This window comes from Pristiophorus japonicus, chromosome 14 (assembly GCF_044704955.1).
Source record: "Pristiophorus japonicus isolate sPriJap1 chromosome 14, sPriJap1.hap1, whole genome shotgun sequence".
In the NCBI taxonomy this organism is placed as follows: Eukaryota; Metazoa; Chordata; class Chondrichthyes; family Pristiophoridae; genus Pristiophorus; species Pristiophorus japonicus.
Genome location: NC_091990.1, coordinates 118,259,241 through 118,285,175, shown reverse-complemented (window position 1 = coordinate 118,285,175; position 25,935 = coordinate 118,259,241). Strand labels below are relative to the sequence as shown.

The 25,935-nt window shown below is 44.3% G+C and overlaps 1 protein-coding gene across 12 annotated transcripts in view; it reads left to right on the top strand.

Annotated features, from left to right (window-relative positions):
- Nucleotides 1-25,935, top strand: part of ccdc73 (coiled-coil domain containing 73) — a 254,155-nt gene that overhangs the window by 146,832 nt on the left and 81,388 nt on the right. For all 12 annotated transcript variants that reach the window (XR_011596610.1, XR_011596609.1, XM_070899541.1 and 9 more), the window contains 3 exons: nucleotides 4,241-4,369; nucleotides 6,141-6,200; nucleotides 12,606-12,710. Coding sequence is in view for 10 of the 12 variants with exons in the window: in XM_070899541.1 (XP_070755642.1) it covers nucleotides 4,241-4,369; nucleotides 6,141-6,200; nucleotides 12,606-12,710 (294 nt within the window). In the remaining 2 variants the exon portion in view is untranslated. The remainder of the gene's footprint in view (nucleotides 1-4,240; nucleotides 4,370-6,140; nucleotides 6,201-12,605; nucleotides 12,711-25,935) is intronic.

Here is a 25,935-nt window from a genome sequence, read left to right as displayed (position 1 = left end):
GAGACTGTGTGGGGGATCATCTGCTTGGTGCTGCAAGTCGAGGTCATAAATGTCCGCCTGATAGTGATGGCTTGCTTCAGGGTGACTGTTGGTTCAGTGGATAGCAGCTTGTGAAGGAGACCCTCATGGTCAATCCCCATAACAAAAACGTCTCGCAACGCCTCGTCAAGGTGTGTGCCAAAATCACACGGCGCCGTGAGTCTCCTGATGTCCGCAGCATATTTGGTGACATCCTGGCCCTCCGGTCTGCAGTGGTGGTAGAATTTGTGCCTGGCCGTGAGGGTGCTCTCCTTCGGTTTCACTTGGTCACGAATGAGTTCAATCAGCTCCTTATATGACTTGTCCTTGGCGCTCACGGGTGCCAGCAAATCCCTGACGAGACAGTAAACCTCATCGCCACAACTGGACAGCAATATCGCCTTACGCTTCTCTCTCAGTGCGTTCATGTTCTCCGTCAGGTCGTTTGATATAAAGTAGTACTCGAGCCCAATCATTACCCACTGTAAAATCCTTTAGCGAGCCCAGAGTAGCCATGGTTGCGTGAAGCTCGTCCGTGTCCTCGTCGCCAATGTGATGTATGTAGCACTCAAATCACTGACTCCACACAGTCTGGTGTTGTAGTAATTGCTGTGACCTTAGTCCTTTATTGTGTAACTCCAGAGTGACTCTGTGTGGTGGGCAGCCTTTTATACTCTGTTTTGCAGGTACTTCCAGGTCTCCCACCACAGCGCCCTCTGTGGCGCCCCATTGTAACCATACATTTAATGTACCTGGACAATACATAACAGAGGCCATAACGATTTGAAAACACAGATGAGAATTTTGAAATCGAGGCATTGCTTAACCGGGAGCCAATGAAGTTCAGCGAGGGTGATGGGTGAGCACGACTTGGTGTGAGTTAGGGCACAGGCAGCCGAGTTTTGGATCACCTCTAGTTTACATAGAGTTGAATGTGGGAGGCAAGCCAGGAGCGTGTTGGAAGAGTCAAGTCTACAGGTAACAAAGACACGGGTGAGGGCTTCAGCAGCGGATGAGCTGAGGCAAGGACAGAGACGGGCAATGTTATAGAGGTGGAAATAGGCCGTCTTAGTTATGCTGCTGATATGTGGTCGAAAGCTCATTTCAGGATCAAATATGACATCAAGGTTGCGAACAGTGTGGTTCAGCCTCAGACAGAAGTTGGGGAGAGGGATGGAGTCTGGCTAGGGAACAGAGTTTGAGGGTGGGACCGAAAACAATGGCCTCGGTCTTCCCAATACTCAATTGGAGAAAATTTCTGCTCATGTCGGACAAATGGTCTGACAATTTAGAGACCGTGTAGGGGTCGAGAGAAGTGGTGAGGTAGAGCTGGGTATCATCAGCGTACATGCGGAAACTGACGCCGTGTTTTCGGATGATGTTGCCAAGGGGCAACATGCAGACCACAGGGAGTTTGGTTCAGATAAAATGGCAGTCTCCTTTGCTGACTGTGAGTCTGTTTTGAAATGAGTTTGGCAGTCTCAATACAGTTCCTTGTGGAAATGAGCCGACAGCACAAAGTTATCCCTAATTTGGCATTAACTGGCAACGTCAGCTGGACAGGCCCAATAATGATTGGTGTTGAAGATGCGGGTTGGGGGGTGGAGGGTGCTTGCGGGAAGGCACACTCGTTGCAGTAGGAAGCTTTGGGGTTGAAGCGCATCGATGTGGGGCTTTTGGCTGTGTTGTACCTATTCTGGGAGTGCTTCATAATGATACTGTGAGTCTGAAATGGAAAGTATTCCATTCCTCAACACTCTCATCCCTCAGTATGATGGGTAAAAGCTTTTTTTTGAGAAAAAGAGTTTACCTTCCAATTGATTAAAAATTGTGTAATCGTAATATAGGAGCAAGCCTGCTTGTAATAAAAAGAAAGACTTGCATTTATATAACATCTTTCATGACCACCGGACGTCTCAAAGCACTTTACAGCCAATGAAGTACTTTTGGAGTGTAGTCACTGTTGTAATGTGGGAAACGCAGCAGTCAATTTGTGCACAGGAAGCTCCCACAAACAGCAATGTGATAATGACCAGATGAATTGTTTCTGTTTCATTGATTGAGGAATAAATATTGGCCAGGATACCGGGGGTAACTCCCCTGCTCTTCTTCAAAAAAGTGCCATGGGATCTTTTACATCCACTTGAGAGAGCAGACGGGGCCTAGGTTTAACTTCTCATCCGAAAGACGCCACCTTCGACAGTGCGGCACTCCCTCAGCACTGCGCTGGAGTGTCAGCCTAGATTTATGTGCCCAAGTCCCTGGATTGGGACTTGAATCCACAACCTTCTGACTCAGGCGAGTGTGCTACCCATTGAGCCACAGCTGACACTAATCGTAATGTAGGAGCAAGCCTGCTTCTCTTCACATAATTTCAGTTCTTTTCAGTGAGTACTGTTTAATTATCTGCCTTCCAAGTATAAAATGGTCAGGTTGTGTCAGGACAAGATTAGGTGCAATGGGGCTAATTTTAAGATGCTTATTCACACTGACCTATATGTAACTTTGCATCCATTGTCTAGGCAAGTCATGGTCAATCTGTGATTTTAATAATGGTTATACATGGCAAACTGGGTCCAGTTTTGCCACGGTGGGAAATGTTGCCTACTATATTCAAAGACCAAGATAAAACTAGAGAATTGCGAATTTTAATGAGCTGATGGTACTCTAAATATCAGTGGAAATCCCGCAGCATTGATCAAAGTAAGTAAATATGTTGTATTGTAAGAGAAGGACTGCAAAGCCCAACACTGCAACTTCTACTCCCGACAGAGCCAGAGATATCGCCTGTCCGTCTTGATGATGATGAGGCCCGCCACGAGCCTCCAGCCACCCCCCCCCCTATTCCTGGCACCTCCCCCCCCCCCCACACACGATTCCCGATTTCCTCCCCCACCCCCCTCCCCCCATGATCCCCACCCCAACGATCCCCGCTTGCCTGCAGATCCCCGACCTCCCCGATCCCCAACCACTCCCCATTGCTTGCCCTATCCCCTGTTGATCCTGAAATTACCCACCTGATCCTCTTCCCCGCACCCAAACCAACCAATCCCTGACCCCCCTCCCCTGATCCCGACCCCTTCTTCCAATCCCAATGCTCCTTCCTTCCCCTAACCATACCCATGCAGCTGAGGTCTACCTGCCCGCAGCCACCCAGCCTCTCAAGCTTGCTGGCTGCGGGCGGGAAACTGGGGCCTGACTTTCAAATTAAGCCCTGCTAGTAAAATCGGCAGGGCCTGCGGGAAACCCGGCCTCCCAGGTTTCCTGCCCACCAGGAGAAACAGCCTCTCAGCATCTACCCTGTCAAGCCCGCTCAGAATTTTATAGGTTTCAATGAGATCACCTCTCATTCTTCTATACTCTATCTCATTGAATGGTCGAACAGGCTCGAGGGGCTGAATAGCCTACTACTATTCCTGTTTACAGTGCATCCCTGCACTTCACCTAACTGCCAACTGACTGCTGAATTGCTATAAATTAATTCAGTTAATGAGCAAGTAGTTTTATTGTGTACAAATATATGTATATAGTTAATTTAAAAAATGCTACATTTTAAGATTTAGATATAAAACTACTACAATGCTTTTGCAGTTACCACATAAAATTAAACCTGTTGGTATCATTATTTGATTTAGTCCAGAGCAGTTCAACAATTGTGATGTGATAAGATGGCATTCCAGTTTTTTTAGAGAAAAGTTAAACAGACCAAACATTTTGCCAGATAAAACTATTACTGCGCTGAATGCTCAGTTCAATATGATGGCATCATCAAGAATCCTTGATACTATCAGAGAGCTACATTCATAACCTCTGTCGTTTGTCTGAGTAAATGTCAATGCGCTGAAGGAGCGAAGGATATAAAGCAGACTACCCTGCACCAGAAAAGGGAGGGGGCTGGGAGAGAAAAGGGCAGAATATTTATGACTTGCAGTTCCATAAGTTGTCATTAATTGAGATCAAAGCGCGGAGCATTTATTTTTTACACCCATCACTTCAAACAGTGGAGTGAATTAATGATTTAAATTTGTATCCCATTCTGTGTGGAATTGAAAGGGAAGCTGTCGAAGTGGAAGGGTTTGGCTTGTAATGTTGACCGGCCATCCGCTTGTTTTATTTTTTTGATGCCGCTGAGTTGTTTAGGTTTCTATTTGTTTTTCAAAAATGCCAGTTTCAAAATGAACTATATTCAAATGACCTATTGTACACTTTTGTCTCTATTCAGGAACTGGAGAAAGTAACTGCAGACTTGATAAGATCCAAGGTCACTTCTCAGTGCAAACTGGGAGAAGAAAACATCCATCTTTCAGCACGGCAACAACAGCTGCAAGAACTGAAGCTAAAACTGCAGATGGTTGCATCACACATTTAAAATTTAGTCACTATGTACTGTGAAGAGGGAACTAACTAGATATAAACACATAATTTTACTGTGAAGTTATTCTTGGGATCTGTTGCTATATTTTTTTGGATCTATTTCTAAAAAAAAACCTGGCAAAACTGATGGGGATAATTTTGTGCGATAGTGTGAAACGGGGATAGCGAATTGGCAGCCCGTTTTCTGTGGAAATAAATATTGGGAGGGAAGTATCACCCGTTCTACACTGTCGCACAAAGTCAAAATTATCCCCAATGTGTTAGACTTAAGAAAATTGATTCCCCCTCTCCCCCCCATTCTAATTTTGACTTTCTGAGAACTAAAATGATGTGATATGCTGGGGAATTTCAATAGCATAATATTGGTAACAAACATCGAAAATAATGTTTAAGAATTGCGGCCAGCTCTATTTTTTTTAAAGTGCTCTTTCTCTAGTGTGGCACAGCATTTTGAAACAGCAACTGTTATACAGTGAAGTAATTTAATTGATTTTTTTTCATACGTGCCCCCGCCCCCAGTTCTGTTCTTCATCTAATCGCACTGCTACAGTGAGGTGCTGAACTGAAGTCAGGAGCCTTGCTGTAGGCAGAGTGGTAAATGAAGGAGAGTCATTATTGGGTCGGTGTTGCACACCTCCCGATGGCTGGCTGAAGATAAGTATCTCGTAGCTCCTGCCATCCTGGCTGCAGGAGGTGGCTGGCTTGGTGAGACCTGTACATGGAGAAAAGTGGCGGCAAGATAGATATATTCCATAACCTTAAGAAAAGTTCTTTTCTCTCTTTATACAAGTCCTCAACAACAACAACTTGTATTTATGTAGCACCTTTAATGTAGTGAAACGTCCCAAGGCGCATCACAGGAGTATTATGCGATAAAAATTTGACACCGGACCACATAAGTAGAAGTTAGCGCAGGTGACCAAAAGCTTGGTCAAAGACATATGTTTTAAGGAGCGTCGTGAAGGAGGAAAGAGAGGCAGAGAGTTCCAGAGCTTGGGGTCTAGGCAACAGAAGGCACAGTCACCAATGATTGAGCGATTACAATCAGGAATGCTCAGGAAGGCAGAATTTGAGGAACGCAGATATCTCGCGGGGGTTGTGGGGCTGGAGGAGATTACAGATAGGGAGGGGCGAGGCCATGGAGGGATTTGAAAATAAGGATGAGAATTTTGAAATTGAGGCCAATGTAGGTCAGCGAGCACAGGGGTGATGGGTGAGCGGGACATGGTGCGAGTTAGGACACGGGCAGCCAAGTTTTGGATCACCTCGAGTTTACATAGGGTAGAATGTAGGAGGCCAGCCAGGAATGCATTGGAATAGTCAAGTCTAGAGGTAACAAAGGCATGGATGAGGGCTTAAGCAGTAGATGAGCTGAGGCAAGGGCGAAGACTGGCGATGTTAGAGGTGGGGATAAGCACCATTGCCTCAATGAGAGGGCAGGCAGATGATCTGTTTCTCAGGCCTTCTAGAAGTTTTGTGATTACAACCCATGATGGTTTTCAGTTCTTCCTTTCCCTTTGTAAAATAGTGCTTGCACTCCATTTCTTAGGTTTCATCACAGGCAAGGGCCCGCATCCTGCCATTTTGTGATGCACTGCTCGATAACTTACCTCAAGTTTTAAAATAAAAATGTTAGGCTCAGTTTGGTCATTTCAGTTCCCTAATTACAATGTAAACACAAACAGGATGCAGGATTTTGTGGTGTGAACATTTAATGTAACTTTATCATATTTTTAATTTTTCTAAAGGAGGTGGAATTAAACAAGAGGCTATCTAAAAATGCATCAGCTGTTCAAGAAGAAAAACAGGTTGGATTAAATCCATTCAGTAACAAAATTGATGAATGTATTCCTTGTAAGCCAAAATGTCCATGTAAGTGGACTGAAATCTTATTGCTTATTTTTTTCAGGTTTTAAGCCTAAGTTACCGTTTGCCTGCTTAGTGTGCTCATAGCACATTACTCTGTTCGCTATTTTATTTCAGTTGCTAACCCGTTTGTAACAAAAAGCAGACAAGAAAATATCGTACAAATGCATTAAGTGTTGATCTATTAAAATATCACCAATGGTAATATCTGAGCCATTGTCATCAAAAAGTTTTGCATCACACCGTTCTTTGTTGTGGAAAAAGGATGCATTTTATTGACAGCATTGCTGATCATTGCAACAACAACAAAAATTAACAAACAAATGAGCGAAAAGTCAACAGACCAGCGTTGTTTGCCAGTTATACTCGTGTGAATGGCCGTGCAATCTAAATGGTTACAAGGAAAATGATACTGTTATATGCAAATAAATGCTAATAAATTAACGGCGGCTTGAATATGATATGAATGGAAGGGGAGCCATAAGTCAGCTAAGTAGTTAGCTTAAGCTCAGTGTTTACAGTATGGTTTTTTTGCCTGGTTGGTAAAATGACGCCATCACATGCGGAGCAGAAGTGCATTTTTTGAACAAGCATCTCCAGGTGTTCTGTTCAGTACATTGTTTATGTGTTTATTCCTAACTGCATTAAAACAAGCTTGACAAATTAATCAGTGGTGAAGCTTTGCTCTTACGGGTATGTTTTTGCCATTTCACAAATAAAAGATTTGGGGCTGGATTTTCGTTGGAGGCTTCTTCGGGCGCTAATGGCGGCGGGGCGGTAAATTTTGCACCGGGAAATGGTTTGCGACAGCGGCCAACAAATTCGGTTGCTGCGCCCTGAGAGTGGGGTGGAGCGCTAAGGGAGGCGTTCCACATCACTCTTAGGGTGCTAGGCCGGGTGAGCAACTGAAAATCCGTTGCCAAAGAGCTGGCTTTGGAGCGCCCTAAGGGAGGCCTGGCTGGAAAAAAATAATCGGCACAACAAACATTCCTAATATATTGCTCACCGCAAATAAAGATAAATCGCAAAAATAAAACCAAAAAAAACAATCACACTCACCTCATGCAGTCACTCCTTCCCTCACCGCCGCCGGGACAGCTCTGACCGCCAGCTTTCTCAGGCGGGTTGGCAATGGGGCGCTACGAGGTCAGCGCAAATCAAATTTTGAGATTGGGATGATAACGGGGGCGTTGCACACCAGTATTACACTCCCGGGTGGTATTGCATACAAAACCGGCACCAAATTTCCCGGCGGAGCGCTGCAAGCTGGCTGCCTAGGCCGTAATTATTTCCAGACCCAATACTGCCCCTCCAGGGCGCTAATAGAGGCGCAATCCAAATGAAAATCCAACCCTTGGTCTCGTAGAAAAACAAATGGAAATGAAAATAATGGGTGTGCTCCACTTTGTTTCTGAAATTTCCATTCAACCTGAATCAGTTAGCATTAGCAAAAGGATCTGCCCAATCGCGACCTGCCTATAATAATTTTGAATATTTTATTCATCCAGCTGTGGTGTGCACAAGGTTCATTGAAATGATCCATAGAAACTTTCACAAATCCTGTTTTAACAGGCTGGGACACACAGGTCCTGTCACAGTGTGATTGAAATGTGTGCTGAATCTTTTGAGCCAGGGAGTGGGATGGGTGACAGGCTGGCATTATCCGCAGCATGGCAGAAAGCAGTGACAGCTTTAGGTAGAATGCAGGTTTACCCCTTATTAATCCAACTCCCCCTAGCTGCTCCAACCCAACTTCTGCTGATAGCCATGGCCCCAGCTTAATTTCCACCCTGACTAGCTCCTACTGGTGGTCTGACCCAACATTTCTGGCAGCTTAGGCACATGAGACAAATTCACCCCTCTTGGGTCAGAAGGTTGGTTTAGCGTCTCGTCCAAAGGATGTCTGCTATGACAATACATCACTCCGACAGTACAGCATTGCTTTGCGTTATTAAGGTGAACCATATCATAGAACCATACAGAACAGGATTACATACGGCCCATCTTGCTTGTGCCGGCTCTTTGAATGTCCAATTAGTCCCATGCTCCTGCTCTGTCCTCATAGCCTTGCAAATATTTCCTTTTCAGGTATATATTCAATTCCTTTTAGAAATTTACTATTGAATCTGCTTGAACCACCCTTTCAGGCACTGCAGATCATCATAACTTGCTGCATAAAAAACAGAAAATCACCTCTGGCTCATTTGCCAATTACCGACCCTCCTGACAGTGGAAATAGTTTCTCCTTATCTACTCTAGCATAATTTTAAACACCTCTGTTCAATATCTCTGCTCTAAGGAGAACAATCCCAGCTCCTCTAGTCTCTCTACATAACTAAAGACCCTCATTGTTGGTACAATTCTAGTAAATCTGTTCTGCATCCTCTCCAAAGCCTTCACATCCTTCCTAAAGCATGGTGTCCAAAATTGGACACAATACTCCAGCTGAGGCCGAACCAGTGATTTATAAAAGTTAAGCATAACTTCCTTGCTTTTGTATTGTATGCCTCTATTTATAAAGCCAAAGGGCGAGATTTTCTATTATGCCGTTTTTGGGCCAAAAATGGAGGCGGGACGGAAAATTTACCGCCCGATTAACGTTTGCGCTTAATGGAGTAATTTTTGTCATTTGGGCCCTGCGCAGGCGCAGTGCAAAGGGAGACGTTGTTCGACTTTCGCGGCACAAAAACGGGAACCTCGCCAATTAGAGTGCGGGGCCAGGAGCGCTGCAAGAGAGGGGAACCCCCCCCCCCCACCAAAAACAAATTCACAAAAACATTCAAAAAACATTCCCAACACCCTTGCATCACAAATCGCTACAAAAAAATAAAAGAATATAAAAACTGGAACTTACCTTTTTTTCAGTTTATCCAACTCACCGCCGCCGGCAGAGCTGGACCGCTGTGTTTTCCCTGACTCTCATCGCGGGGCGCGTTTTGCAGCGTCCCGGTCCGGTTCGAGTCGAAACTCACAGCAGTGTTGCAACTAGAGCCGTTGCATACCCGGCACAGCTCTCCCCGGCGTTACTTCTAAGCGCTGCTGCAAAACCCGACTGGAGGATCGCGACCCGGTGAAAAAGACCTCACCGCCCCATTTTTCGCCGTGGAGTGCCAAAAATCGGGTCGCAAACTTTTATGCTTTTTCAACAGCCTTGTCAACGTGTCCTGCCATCTTCAAAAAATAGTTTATATGAACCCCCAAATCTCTGTTCTTGCAACCGCTTTAAAACTATAGCATTTAGTTTATATTGCCACTCCTCATTTTTCCTTTTCTGAATGTTTACATTTCTATGGCACTATTCAAAGAGAGCAGAGAATTCTCCCAGTATCCTGGCCAACATTCCTCCCTCAACTATTAACACCAAAATCAGATTAACTCATCATTCATCTCATTGCTATTTGGTGGATCTTGCTGTATCTAACATGGCTAACATGTCTTGGCTACGTAATAACTACTGCAAACCAGAGCATTTCATTGTGAAATGCTTTGCTATGTTTTTCTATCAATACAAGTCTTTCTTTGATATATGAAAAGTGAACTTATACTGAAAACAATAAAGTTGTGGCTTACTTATCAGCTGCTAGTTCATTCATTTCATTGTGTGAGCTGTCACACAAGTGGGAGTCAGGTTGTACCAGGATGAGAATTGGATCAAGACTGCTCGGGGGAGTTGAGTTGCACAGTCAGGCTAATGATTGGGATGTGGCTGCATCTCCAGCACCACCCTTCCCTACCCCAGTCAATCCGCGCCCCCCCCCCCCGGCCCCAGACCATTCCCAGTTCACCACTGCTTCTAGCAATGCTCTATTTGAACTTGGACATCAGGCCCTTCATTTATAAAACCATGTAATGACTATGAGTAATAAATTCAGGGGTCGAAAATGCCCCCTTGACACTGATGCTCCGAAATTAAGTGAGTACGGTGGCCTTACGGGCAGGCGTCTGTACAGCCTGGGAAAGGTGATGGGACATCGGGGATCTTGGGGCGATAGCGTCCAGGGATCAAGGTAAGTATTTATGTTTTTTTTTTAGCATTTAGGTATTAATTGGATCAGTGGGGAAGTGTGGGTGTGGGTGAGAAAAAGTCTGGGAAACGTTTTTTAATCTTTTTTTTAACTTGCATGCCTGCAGCCTACCATCAGGAATATCGGTCAGCCTCCTGAGATGCCGCTCCGTTAGCGCCCGAGGATAAGTGTTCAACACCACTTTTAATGCTGCTCTCTCATCTTTGGGCGGCAAAACTGAATTTCGCAGTTTGAGGCGGTCCCTACCACCTGGCGTTAAAATCAGCACTCAGCCGGTGACACTGCCTCAAAAACTCTGGAAATGAATTTCGACCCATCAATCTTTACATTTATCCCTTGCTAAGCAGAACTATGCCTAACTATGTGGAAAATTGCCCAGGTATGTCCTGTCCACAAAAAGCAGGACAAACCCAATCCGGCCAATTACCGTCTCATCAGTCTACTCTTAATCATCAGCAAAGTGATGGAAGGTGTTGTCGGCAGTGCTATTAAAAGACATTTGCTCACCAATGATCCTGCTCACTGATGCCCAATTTGGGTTCCGCCAGAACCACTCGGCTCCAGTCCTCATTACAGCCTTGGTCCAAACTTGGACAAAAGAGCTGAATTCCAGAGGTGAGGTGAGAGTGACTGCCCTTGACATCTAGGTAGCATTTGACCGAGTGTGGCATCAAGGAGCCCCAGTAAAACTGAAGTCAATGGGAATCAGGGGGGAAACTCTCCACTGGCTGGAGTCATACGTAGTACATAGGAAAATGGTTGTGATGGTTGGAGATAAATCATCACAGCCTCAAGACATCACTGTAGGAGTTCCTCAGGGCAGTGTCCTAGGCCCAACCATTTTCAGCTGCTTCATCAATGACCTTCCCTCCATCATAAGGTTCGCTGATGACTGCACAGTATTCACTGCCATTCACAACTCCTCAGATAATGAAGCAGTCCATATCCACATGCAGCAAGACCTGGACAGCATTCAGGCTTGGGCTGATAAGTGGCAAGTAACATTCGGGCCACACAAGTGCCAGCAATGACTATCTCCAACAAGGGAGAATCTAATCAACACCCCTTGACATTCAATGGCATTACCATCGCCGAATCCACCACCATCAACATCCTGGGAGTCACCATTGACCAGAAACTTAACTGGACCAGCCACATAAATACCGTGCCTACAAGAGCAGGTCCGAGCTGGGTATCCGGCGGAGAGTCTCACCTCCTGATTCCCCAAAGCCTTTCCACCATCTTCAAGGCACGAAGCAGGAATGTAATGGAATACTCTCCACTTGCATGGCTGAGTGCAGCTCCAGCAACACTAGAAGCTCGACACCATCCAGGACAAATCAGCCTGCTTGATCGGCACCCCATCCACCACCTTAAACATTCACTCCCTCCACCATCGACACACCGTGGCTGCAATGTGTACCATCTACAAGATACACTGAAGCAACTCGGCAAGGCTTCTTTGGCAGCACCTCCCAAACCTGCGACTTCTACCACCTCAAAGGACAAGGAGCACCTTCATCACACGGACTGCAGCGGTTCAAGAAGACGGCTCACCACCACCTTCTCAAGGGCAATTAGGGATGGACAATAAATGCTGGCCTTGCCAGCTATGCCCATATTCCATGAACGTATAAAAAAAACCTAACCAAGATTTCAGTCCTTAACGAGTTTTTTTTGGTGTGAGCTAACTTTCATTAACTACTTAAGCATGGGAGAAAGTCTCTGAGTATTAATAAAAATAGAACAAAAATCTGTAGCCACTTTCTACCAGACTTGCTCAGCTGTTGACTCAGATCTGCTTTTTCATGAATTCATAGAAAATACTGTAATATCATTATGAGTCTCTCATATTTTATTCTTAGCATATTCAGTTTGTTTTCATTTTATCCCTGATTAAGAATTTCTCGTGTCTAAATTATGAATGATCAAAATATTCCATTTGTTTTTGGAGCTTTTTAAGTTGCTCCATTACCAGTTCTAATTTGAAACTTGGGCAGCAAAAAGGTCAAATGGCAACAGGCCAATTAAGGATTCAGGTAATGTCCGAACCCTTGTAAGGGTTTTGTTGCTACCTTTATCTGTCTTCTAGGTATCTGTTATTTGCAAGAATGTACAAAAAACAGTGCATATTTGAAAATATGAAGCCGTGGTGTATGCAGTTTTATATCAGATAGTGAGTGAATATTAGAAATATACACTGTGTACACAAATGTACGGTCACTAGGTTCCAGAGGACATTCTGTGCTCTCAGTTCCTAGTTACATTTTATATATTGTTTTTTAAAAAAAACAACATTTGCAATCATTTTGTTTCCATCAGGAAGTTTTGAAATTGTTTCAGCACACTCAGCAGCTGCTACAGCGTCAGGAATTGGCATTAGGCAGAACTGAAGCAGAGCTAAAAGTTTCTGGAGAGAAGCATCAGGTCAGAATGTTTATAGTGTGTTGCTTTTATTGATACCACATGTTGTGAAGTTTTTGAACAGTGCTTTGTGATTAATGGGTCATGGGTGTTGAGCACCAAAGCTGGACTATTTTAGAAGGTTTTGGTGCACCTCCAACCCGTCTCCTCCCTTTTTACAGTAATCGGTGCCGCACAGTATAATTTTGAGTCAAACCTATCTTCATCTGACTTATCACCTGTGGGGTCGTTAATTTCAGTGCGTAATTTCTTTCTTTCATTTGTATCTTTTAAAAAAAGCCACTAACACTTTAATTATCCATATATACCTATCCTCTTCACATTAAAAGTAAACGATGTTTCCTGTAAGTTCGTTCCTTTTGAGTGTGCGAGCTGGGTGCCATTGGGAGTCGGGTCAAATCAGGGCTGTCACTGGACGTATGGTCAGGGTTGTCTGTGGGAGTTGTGTCGGGTTGGGGCTGCCAGTGGGAGTTCAGGTGAGGCAAGGCTGCCAGCAGAGATTGCATCTATTTCTATCTAAGCTTTTTTTTTAAATGTTAGCAACAACTACAACAACTTGTATTTATATAGCATCTTTTAACGTAGTAAAACATCCCAAAATACTTCATAGCAGTATTGCGAGATAAAAAATTTGACCAAAAGCTTGGGTCAAAGAGGTAGGTTTCAAGAAGCGTCTTGAAGGAGGATAGAGAGGCGGAGAGGTTTAGGCAGGGAGTTCCAGAGCTTGGGACCTAGGCAACAGAAGACATGGCCACCAATGGTTGAGCGATTATAATCAGGAATGCTCAAGAGGGCAGAATTAGAGGAGTGCAGATTTCTCGGGAGGGTTGTGGGGCTGGAGGAGATTACAGAGATAGGGAAGGGCGAGGCCATGGAGGGATTTGGAAATAAGGATGAGAATTTTGAAATCTAGGCGTTGCTTAACCAGAAGCCAATGTAGGTCAGCGAGCACAAGGGTGATGGGTGAGCATGACTTGGTGCGAGTTAGGGCACGGGCAGCCAAGTTTTGGATCACCTCGAGTTTACGTAGGGTAGAATGTGGGAGGCCAGTCAGGAGGGCATTGGAATAGTCAAGTGTAGAGGTAACAAAGGCAGGCAGTGACCAGTGGGGTGCCGCAGGGTTCAGTGCTAGGACCCCAGCTATTTACAATATACAAATGACTTAGATGAAGGAATTGAATGTAATATCTCCAAGTTTGCAGATGACACTAAGCTGGGTGGCGGTGTGAGCTGTGAGGAGGATGCTAAGAGGCTGTAGGGTGTCTTGGACAGGTTAGGTGAGTGGGCAAATGCATGGCAGATGCAGTATAATGTGGATAAATGTGAGGTTATCCACTTTGGGGGCAAAAACAGGAAGACAGAATATTATCTGAATGGTGACAGATTAGGAAAAGGGGAGGTGCACGAGACCTGGGTGTCATTGTACATCAACCATTGAAGGTTGGCATGCAGGTACAGCAGGCGGTGACGGCAAATGGCATGTTGGCCTTCATAGCTAGAGGATTTGAGTATAGGAGCAGGGAGGTCTTACTGCAGTTGTACAGAACCTTGGTGAGGCCACACCTGGAATATTGTGTTCAGTTTTGGTCTCCTAATCTGAGGAAGGATGTTCTTGCTATTGAGGGAGTGCAGCAAAGATTCACCAGACTGATTCCGGGATGGCAGGACTGACATATGAGGAGAGACTGGATCAACTGGGCTTGTATCCACTGGAGTTTAGAAGAATGAGAGGGGATCTCATAGAAACATATAAAATTCTGATGGGATTGGACAGGTTAGAGGCAGGAAAAATGTTCCCGTTGCTGGGGAGTTCCAGAATCAGGGGTCACAGTCTAAGAATAAGGGATAAGCCATTTAGGACCGAGATGAGGAGAAACTTCCTCACTCAGAAGGTGGTTAACCTGTGGAATTCTCTACCGCAGAAAGTTGTTGAGGCCAGTTCGTTAGATATATTCAAAAGGGAGTTAGATATGGCCCTTACGGCCAAAGGGATCAAGAGGTATGGAGAGAAAGCAGGAAAGGGTACTGAGGTTGAATGATCAGCCATGATCTTATTGAATGGCAGTGCAGGCTTGAAGGGCTGAATGGCCTGCTCCTGCACCTAATTTTTATGTTTCTATGGATGAGGGCTTCAGCAGCGGACGAGCTGAGGCAAGGGCGAAGACGGGCAATGTTACGGAGGTGGAAATAGATGGTTCTTAGAATTTACTTCTCTTTCTTAGCCTCTTGGGTTGCATTGTTCACTTTGCAGGTGGGAGCTGATTGGTAACCAATCAGGCAGGCTAGATCTGCAACTCTGAAGATTGACTTAATTTGATGAAAATAATTTGAAGAAGAAAATTTATAGAATCTCTTGGGATAAGTATCCTGAATATGGAATAATATATTTGTGGATTCATATCTTGTGCAGGACATGGGTCAAACCGATGGAACTTAATTCCTTGTGCAGCACAGTCCATTATTAAATAAAGTTTAGAGCAAATGTAACAGAGTTGAAAAAACTTAAGTAGGTGCTGTTGCGTATGCAATAACTCAATAGGCTTAGTACAATAAACTCAATCAGGTGCAATCTGATTCTACTTTATTAGCTCTCAAAGTGAGGATTAAACATGGAGGCTTTCTTTATATAAAAGGGCTGCATGAGTGTGTCTGTGGCCCAATGGCCTCTGACGGTCGCGCCCCCTGGTGGCAGGCATACACACAATACATCATTCCCCCCCAAGATTTTAGTATCAGTCCTATTTACAAATTGAGACGGTCCAGGGCTTTCCGCTCCCTAGCTGATCGTCTCAGTTCAATTCCAGATCTGGGTGAGCTCTCCGAGTCATTCATGACTTGAGGCTGTGTAGCCGATCTAATGTGAGTGGCAGTGTCCATGTCAGGGATTGAAGGTCCAGATTCATTGACAACAGCAGGGTTTTCTGATGGCTGAATATGAATCGGTTGGTCATTGATGGTGTCTTCTTCAAGCTGTTCCGGTTCATCTGTGTGCCGCAATTTCGTCTGATCAATGTACCTCCTGCACGTTTGCCCATTAGTGAGCCTGACAATAAGCATTCTGTTACCCTCCTTGGTCGTAACAGTGCCAGTGACCCACTTGGGGCCTTGACCATAATTTAGCACATACACAGGATCATTAATATAGATGTCGCGTGTCACGGCAGTGCGATCATGATACCACTGCAGATGTTGACGTCTGTTTTCGACATGATCATTAAGATCAGGGTGGACAAGCAAGAGCCTGGTCTTGAGACCTCTCTTGATTAACAGTTCAGCAGGGGGAACCCCGGTAAGCGTGTGGGGTCTCGTCCTGTAACTAAGCAGTTTGCGTGACAAGCGAGTCTGCAAAGAACTGTGAGTTACGCGTTTCAGGCTCTGCTTGATGGTTTGGACGGCCCGCTCTGCTTGACCATTGGACGCGGGTTTGAATGGTGCTGACCTTACGTGCTTGATACCATTGAGTCTCATAAACTCTTGAAACTCCAAACTCGTGAAGCACGATCCGTTGTCGCTCACAACAATGTCGGGCAGACCATGAGTGGCGAACATGGCACGAAGGCTCTCACTGGTGGCTGTGGATGTGCTGAATGACATGATTACACATTCTATCCATTTGGAATACGCATCCACCACCACCAAAAACAGTTTGCCCAGGAAAGGACCCACATAGTCAATGTGGATCCTCGACCATGGTTTGGATGGCCATGACCACAGACTTAGCAGAGATTCCACTGATGCATTGCTTAACTGCATGCAAGTGTTGCACTGATGCACACATGACTCCAAATCAGAGTCATGGCCAGGCCACCAATGGCCTTCATCATAATACCGGGTACTGTGCCAATCCTGTATAAATCTCTCCCTGCCTTTCTTGGGCATAACATCACGATTACCCCATTGCAAATAATCGGATTGTATGGATAGTTCGTCTTTGTGACGGTTGTAAGGTTTGATCTCATCACAATTTCCTGGGAATAGCCAACCAATCACCACTAAGGACACAATGTTTTACAACCGATAAGATCGGATCCTGGCTGGTCCAGGTCCTAACTTGTTAAGCAGTGACAGGCGACACTTCACTCTCAAAGGCATCCATGACCAACTGTAGGTCTGCGGGCTGTCCCGTTTCCACCTCCGGCGAGGGCAACGGTAAATGGCTCAATGCATCGACACAATTCTCGATGCCAGGTCTATGGCGAATTATGTAATCATAGGCAGATAATGTCAGCGCCCCCCTCTGGATGCGGGACGACGCGTTGGTATTGATACCTCTATGCTCTGAAAACAAAGATATGAGCAGCTTGTGATCAGTTTCAAGCTTGAAACAAAGCACAAACATATACTGGTGCATCTTTTTAACCCCATATATGCAGGCTAAAGCTTCTTTCTCTACCATGCTGTAGGCTCTTTCCGCTTTAGACATGCTTCTCGATGCGTACGCAACGGGTTGGAGTGTTGGAGCATGCAACCAACCCCATGTGATGAAGTGTCACAGGCTTGCACGGGTCATAATGTACCAGCAACTTGTTGGAACAAAGCAGATTTCTAGCCTTCTTGAAGGCCCTGTCTTGAGATACACCCCAAACTCAGTTGTCGCCTTTACTGAGCAGCATGTGCAGTGGCTCTAATAATGTGCTCAATTAAGGTAAGAAATTACTGAAGTAGTTGAGAAGACCAAGGAACGAACGCAGCTCTGTCACATTCTGGGGTCTGGGTGTATTTTTGATGGCCTCTGTTTTCAAGTCCGTAAGCTTGATGCTGTCTGCAGCAAACTTTCTTCCCAGGAATTCGACTTCCAGTGCCATAAAGATGCACTTTGAACATTTCAACCTGAGCCCCACTTTGTCCAGACAATGTAGAACCTCTTCCAGGTTGTGTAGGTGTTCAGCAGTGTCACGACCTGTGACCAGAATGTCGTCTTGGAACACCATGGTTTTAGGGATGGACTTCAGTAAACTCTCCATGTTTCTCTGAAATATGGCTGCAGCCGAGCGAATTCCGAAAGGACACCTGTTGTAAATGAACAGCCCTTTATGTGTATTGATGCACGTAAATTTCTTCGACGATTTGACAAGCTCTTGTGTCATATAGGCTGACGTCAGATCCAATTTGGTGAACGACTTTCCCCCGGCTAGCGTTGCAAACAGGCCATCAGCCTTTGGTAACGGGTACTGATCCTGTTTCGAAACTCGGTTGATCGTAACCTTGTAGTCTCCACAAATCCTGACAGTGCCATCACTCTTTAGCACAGGAACAATGGGACTAGCCCATTTGTTAAATTCGACCGGTGAAATGATCCCTTCACGTTGGAATCTGTTCAGTTCGATTTCATCCTTCCCCCTCATCGTGTACAGGACCGCTTGGGCTTTGTGATGGACGGGTCCTGCATCCTAGTCCAGGTGGATCTACACCTTGCCTCCTGTGAAGTTGCTGATGCCCGGTTCAAACAGCGAGGGAACTTTGCTCAGCACTTGAGCACACGAAGCGTCATCCACCGATGATAAAGCTTTAATATCGTTCCAGTTCCACTTAATTTTTTCGAGCCAATTCCTGCCGAACAGCATTGGACCGTTACCTGGAACGATCCACAGCAATAGATCATGAACCGCCCCATCGTACGACACCTTGACTGCTGCACTGTCAATCACTGGTATGAACTCTTTGGTGTCGGTACGCAATTTCGCATTTACTGGACTCGGCTTAGGTTTCACGGCCTTGGTGTCCCACACCTTTTCGAAAGTCCTCTGGCTCATAATTGACTGACTCGCACCCATGTCTAATTCCATAGATACTGGCACGCCGTTCAATTTTACTTCGATCATTATCAGTTGGCTCTTTGTCAGGAACGAATGTACACTATACACTTCCTCCTCAGGTATCTCCGGTTGCCGGATCGGTCATCATCATCTACGTGGTATGTCGCAGCACGCTTGCTGAGCTGCGGACACATCCGCTGAAGTTGCCCCATTTTCGCACAGCCCCTACAAATATACTATCTGAAACGGTACTGATGAGGCCGATGATTGTCCCCACAACGCCAACAGGATGAAATCTGATTCGTGTCCAAAGGCGGACTTCGAGCAGCTACAGATTTCGTAAACACAGTCAGGTAGGCACTGCCAGGTGCAGCTCTGCCAACCGACGACACAATCTGGTGCACAGTTCTTGCCGTGGAGTTCCGACTCTGCTAGGATATCTGCTTTGTACAATCGACCGTGGTCAGGCAAGCCTGGGCGATCGTGATGGCCCTGCTCAGATCCAGCATCTCCGCAGCCAGCAGCTTCCACAGGATCACCTCGTGGTTTATGCCTATTACAAAGACGTTGCGCAGCAAGTCTTCCAACATGGTTCCAAACTTACACGGCCCCGCGAGACATCTCAGGTCAGCAACAAATTCCGCCACGTCCTGGCCCTCAGAACGAACATGCTTGTAAAAGCGATATCTCGAGATAATGGTGCCTTCTTTAGGTTTGAGATGGTCCCGAATCAGAGCACACAATTCCTCATAGGTCTTTTCCATTGGACGTGCAGGTGAGAGCAGATTCTTTGAGACCATAGATTTTGGACTACAAACCGTGAGAAAAACCACCCTGCGCCTAACTGCGTCTTGTTGGCCACGAAATACTGGTTGAGGCGATCTGTAAAATCCTTCCAGTCTTCTCCCTCCACGAATTGCTCCAGGATTCCAACGGTGCTCTTTTTTTGTGCGTGAAAATTCGTATTGTGTCTCGTCGCCAAATGTTGCATATGCAATAACTCAATGAGTTCATGGTACTAAACCTAATCAGGTGCAACCTGACTCTACTTTATTAGCTCTCAAAGTGAGGATTAAACATGGAGGATTTATTTATATACAAGGACTGCACATGTGTGTCTGTGACCCAATGGCATCCGACGGTCGCTCCCCCTGGTGGCAGGTAAACCCAGGCATACATACATTATAAGTGCTATCCTTGAAAGGAGAGCAATGATTATAAAGGCAAATGTATGTATACTATTGTAGAACACGTTCTGTTGATCAATTCTCTGGTATTGTAAAAAAGACAATTCTGGAACGTGATTAATCTTTATCTCATTGGGTTACAGTGCGAGTATTTTTTTTAGCAATATCATAAATTTAAAAGCAAGAGTTAATTGGAAGGTAAGGCTATGGGAAAAGAGCAGTGGAGTGGACTAATTGGCTAGCTCTTTCAAAGTTGGGTACGAAAAGGGGCAAATGGCCACCTCTTGTGCTGTACGATTCTATGATTCTACTCTGCCCGCGAGATTTTAGCTGTTTACATTGCAGCAGTGCCCCTGTGCATACTTCGCTGCCAGCCTATGCCTAAGTTCTCCTCGCTGGGTAATTGGCGTGTGTCCACTCAGGAGAGAGAGTGTGCACTTCCATATTGGGCAAACAGAACCACTACCTTTACAGATTTTTCAGTAGATTGCTATGGAGACTCTTGAACATGGTGATAGGTTTCTGTGTACGTGATTCTTGGCTGACCATAAAAAAACATTCTGATTGTACATTGGGGGCTAGATTTTCGGTTGGAGGCTTCTTAGGGCGGTGGGTTGGTAAATTTTGCCTGAAAATGGTTTGCGTCGGCAGCCAAAAAATTCAATTGCTGCGCCCTGAGAGTGGAGTGGGGCGCGAAGGGAGGCATTCCACACCTCTCTTGGGCTCTAGGCTGGGTGAGCAACTGAAAATCTGTTGCTAAAGAACTGGCATCGGAGGCCTCCCTGCAAAAAATAAAATCAGGACAAAAAACATTCTCGATAAATTACTCCCTCCCCCCCCCCCTCACCCCCAAATAAAGGTGAATTGCAATAAAAACCCAAAGAAATATCAGTTACACTTACCTTTTTCAATCACTCCTTCCCTTAGCGCCCCGGACAGCTCTGACCGGCAGCTTTCTCTGGTGGTCTCACTACAGGTGCCGCTACAAACAGATATCGCATCGCTGTCGAAACCAAGGGTGTTGCACACTAGCGCGACACTTCCGGGCACTACTGCTCAGTGTTGCAGCAAAACCAGCACCAAATATCACGACCCATTACCGTCCTTCTGGGATCTAACAGAGGTGCACTCCAAACGAAAATCCAGCCCTATATTTTTAAAAATCCTACTTTTCTTGACGTGTATGATTTATAAGCTTTTTCATTCGATCAATGCACTTTGGCTATCCTATCTCCACTCTAGTACCTTTTCTGATATTGGTGGGTGTCCAGGCATCAAACTTAGCAATTTCTGACAGGAGCTAAGCTAGGCTCCTAGAGTTTCTTAATAGTGAGTTGTTGGCAGCTTTTGCAAAGAGATTTAGATTTAAATATTCTTATAGGGGTAACTATGTATTACAATATTTTGAATGTCTATTTTGAGTTGGAACTAATTCGAACTTGCCAAAGAGAGGCGTTTATAGGAGCTATTGATTCTAAATAAACTGTTGTGTCCCCTTTATCTTGCAGCATTAGTGATGGTAGTGGTAGGGTAACTGGTAGGCAAATGTTGCAGAAAAGGAAAGGACATGCGAGCTAAAAGAATGTATCTCTCAACTTCACTGTGGATTTGCTATCTTATACAGTCATGTCTTCCAAGATCTAAAAGATTTGACATGAAGACTTTTCTGCAAGAACAAACTAAGTAGTACAAGTATTGGAAAAATTCCAACTTTAAAGGAGACCAGAATTTTCATCCAGTGCAGGTTTTATTGTGGCTGTTTGATGTGCAGCTGCAAGTTTTGTTTTAACTAAACAAAGTAAAAATGTTGGTGTCTTGTAGATTAAAATGAAAAAACAATCAAGTTAATATTTTTAATTGGAAACAGTGCTTTCTTATTTATGACATGATGTTTCATGACATCTCTCCCAAAATGAGTTGTCAGAAAATGTTTACATTCCTTTTTTGACTTTTTATTGATGACAGGTGGATTAATTGAGAAAAAGCATGAACACTTATCTATCTCTGTTCCCTACGCGGTATCAGAAAGCAATCTCAAACCATACCACTAATTTTATCTGGCAGATTGTTTTGTGAGGATGAGCTGAGAAGAAAGAACATCTTGCATTTATACTGTGCCTTTCACCATATCAGGATGTCTCAAAGCGCTGTACAGCCATGAAGAGCTTTTGAAGTGTAGTCACTGTTGTAATGGGTAATATATATTTCATTTCTGGGCTATTTCCTGCTCACGAATAGAAAGGACACCTACATCCATCTCCATAACATCGCCTGTCTTTGCCCCTGCCTCAACCCATCAGCTGCTGAAACCCTTCTGCATGCTTTTGGTGCCTCCAGACTTGATTATTCCAATGCTCTCCTCATCGGACTCCCATCTTCCACCCTCCATAGACTTGAGCTCATCCAAAACTCTGCTGCCTGTAGCCTAACCTGCACCGTCCTGCTAATACATCATCCTTGTGCTCGCTGATCTATATTGGCTGCCGGTTCACCGTTGCCTCGATTTCAAAATCTTCATCCTTATTTTCAAATCCCTCCATGATCACGCCCTTCCCTATCTCTGTAATCTCCTGCAGCCCCACAACCCCACCCCCGAGATGTCTGCGCTCCTCTAATTTTGCCCTCATGAGCATCCCTGATTGTAATCACTCAACCATTGGTGGCCATGACTTCTGTTGCCTAGGCCTTAAGCTCTGGAACTCCCTCCCTAAACTCTCGCCTCTTGACCTCTCTTTCCTCCTTCAAGACACTCCTTAAAACACACCTCCATCACCTGCGTTAATTTATACTTATGCGGCTCAATGTCATTTTTATCGCACAATACTCCTGTGAAGCGCCTTGGAACATTTCACTACGTTGAAGGCGCTATATAAATACAAGTTGTTGTTGTAACCTCCTACAGCCCATAAACCTCTGAGAATTCCGAGTTTCTCCATAATCTAGCCTCCTAAACATGGCCCCCTCACTTTAACCCACCAGTGGCAGCTGCGTCTAGGTCCTAAGCTCTGGAATTCCCTCCCAAAATCTCTCTGCCTCTCCACCTCTGCTCCTAAGTACCTCCTGAGAAACAACCTCTTTGTCCAAGCTTTTAGTCATTCCTCATCAATCTCTTTCTTTGGTTCAGAGTCCATTTTTGTCCTGTTTTGCTCCTGTGAAGCCTTTGGGTCATTTTCCTATGTTAAAGGTGCTATATAAACGTAAGATGCTGTTATTGTTTAATTTGGTTTTGTGCAAACGTATGAACTTTCCACTTTGACAGTCATTTATGAGCAGAATTTCTGTTCAGGATTTGGCAGAGTTTCAGATGGAAGTCTTTGAGGTAGTAAATTGTCTCCTTCAGTGAAAGATCAGGGGTTGAGGATTAGAGCTAAAAAGTCCACTGGAGTACTACTCTGGAACTGGAAGACGTCTATAACTTTGCTTTGCAAGGAAGTTACTCACCCCACAATGTATTTCTTCATAAATTGCTACTGCCAATCTCTATTCGGTGCTTATTCCCCTTCCGTGTTTCAAAATAAGAGGCAATTATTAAAAAGTCAACTTTATTACAAATTTCAATGTATCATGTTACTAATAAAATCAATGTAGATAATTAGTTTAATAATTTTGTAGTCAACATAAAAAGAAAGAAAGATTTGCATTTATATAGCGCCTTTCATGACCATCGGACGTCTCAAAGTGCTTTACAGTCAATTAAGTACTTTTGTAGTCACTGTTGTAATGTGAGAAACACGGCATCCAATATGCGCACAGCAAACTCCAACAAATAGCACTGTGATAATGAGCAGATAATCTGTTTTAATGATGTTGATTGAGGGATAAATATTGGCCAGGACACTGGGGATGTTCCCTGCTCTTCTTCGAAATAGTGCCATGGGATCTTTTACGTCCACCTGAGAGGGCCTCGGTTTAACGTCTCATCCGAAAGACGGAACCTCTGACAGTGCAGCGCTCCCTCAGCACTGCACTGGAACTGTCAGCCTAGATTTATGTGCTCAAGTTCCTGGAGTGGGACGTGAACCCACAACCTTCTGACTCAGAGGCGAGTGTGCTACTCACTGGGGCACAGCTGACACTGCATAATAGAACAATATACATAGAAGAATATACACATCATTTCAACATATATTTTAATTTCCAAATAGCTATGTTTCTCTTATTTCTCAGATTGTAGCTTTATTAATGGAGGGAAACAAAACTGCTTGATTTTAAAATTCTTGAAAACGGTCGCATTGGTGGTCCATTGCACAAATTAATTTCACAGTATTCCTTTATCTGGAAGTTTGGAGGAGTGCTCCGATCTGGTTCATTTTCAATTATGCATTCATACCTACTTAATAGAATTCCATATTTTTGTTTTGACTCCAGTGAATCATCTAAAAAGCACTCAAAGCATCTAAGTACCCTTGATCACATCTTAATGCAAACAGTGCTTTTAACTCTATTGTGCAGTTAAAACTTTGTTTACATTACAGAAGGTCCCTGTCACTCTCTTCCAAGATTTACACTGAGATTCAATGGACTTTCACCGCAGTCCTTTAAATCACCTCCTTTTTTTAATTTAAATTTAAAAAAAAACATATTGTAAGTAAATGTTTGCATCAGTACCTGAGAAGTCTGAGATTTATAAGTGCTAGTTTTAACAAAATAATTTGTAACACCAACTGTCTATGAATGAGATTGACTAAACCCAGAAATGTTTGAAAATGCATTGTCAAGAAGAAATCAAATGAGATAGTCCAGTTGAGAAATGCATTCTGGAGCTGTAACTTTGTAAATGTTTAAAGATGAAAATTATAAGCATGATGTAGTCACATTTTTGGAGCGTTGTGAAGTGACACAAAATAAATTTTGTTAAGAGATGACAAAGTTACCCACTGAATATACAACAACAACAACTTGTATTTATATAGCGCCTTTAACGTAGTGAAATGTCCTAAGGCGCTGCACAGGAGTATTAGGCGACAAAATATTTGACACCGAGAAATAGGGCAGGTGACCAAAAGCTTGGTCAAAGAAGTACGTTTTAAGGAACGTTTTGATCGAGGAAAGAGAGGCAGTGAGTTCCAGAGCTTGGGACCCAGGCAACAGAATGCATGGCCACCAATGGTTGAATGATTAAAATCAGGGATGCTCAAGAGGGCAGAATTAGAGGAGCGCAGACATCTCAGGGGGGGGTTGTGGGGCTGGAGGAGATTACAGAGATAGGGAGGGCGAGGCCATGGAGGGATTTGAAAACAAGCTGAAATGTGCCTTTAGCAATATAATGAACTGCTATAGCATTGTCTTTGTGTTGGTGCTGCTTTATCAACAGTACTGATGGTTGCGTTGGACCCAAGACTGGCTACCTAGCATTCGACAAGGTTCCATGTAAGAGATTGTTAACAAAAATGAGAGTGCATAGAATTGGAGACAATCTATTGGCTTGGATCAGGAATTGGTTAGGAGTTAGGAAACTAGAGAGCAGGAATAATGGATATGTACTGGTTACACAGCTTTTCTATATATAGATTAAGTGAGTGGGAAAAACTGTGGCAGATGGAATTCAATGTGGGAAAGTGTGAGGTCACCCACTTTGGACCTAAGTTGGGTAGATCAGACTATTTTCTAAATGGCAAGAAGCTAGGAACTGTGAAGGAGCAGAGAGATTTAGGGGTCCAAGTGCAGAAATAACTAAAAGCTAGTGGACAGGTGAAAAAATAATGAAAAAGGCTAATGGAATGTTGGCCTTTATCGCAAGGGGACTGGAACATAAAGGGGTGGAAGTTATGTTACAGCTGTATAGAGCTCTGGTTAGATCCCATCTGGAGTACAACACTCAGTTCTGGGCACCGCATCTCAGGAAGGATATATTGACCTTTTGGAGGGGGTTCAGCAGAATTCTGCAGAAAAAAGATTAAATTCTGAGGAGAGGTTACATAGACTAGGCCTTGAATATAGAAGATTAAGCTGTGATCTAATTGAGGTGTTTAAGATGATTAAAGGATTTGATAGGGTATATAGAGAGAAACTATTTCCACTGGTGGGGGAGTCCAGAACAAGGGGGCATCACCTTAAAATTACAGCTAGGCCGTTCAGGACAGATGTCAGAAAGCACACTTCTTCTCACAAAGAGTTAGTGGAAATCAGGAATTCTCTCCCGCAAAAAGCTGTTAAGGCTGGGGGTCAATTGAAAATTTCAAAACTGAGATTGATAGATTTTTGTTAGGCAAGGGTATTAAGGGTTACGTAACCAAATGAGGGCAAATGGAGCTAAGATAAAGATCAACCACGATCTAATTGAAT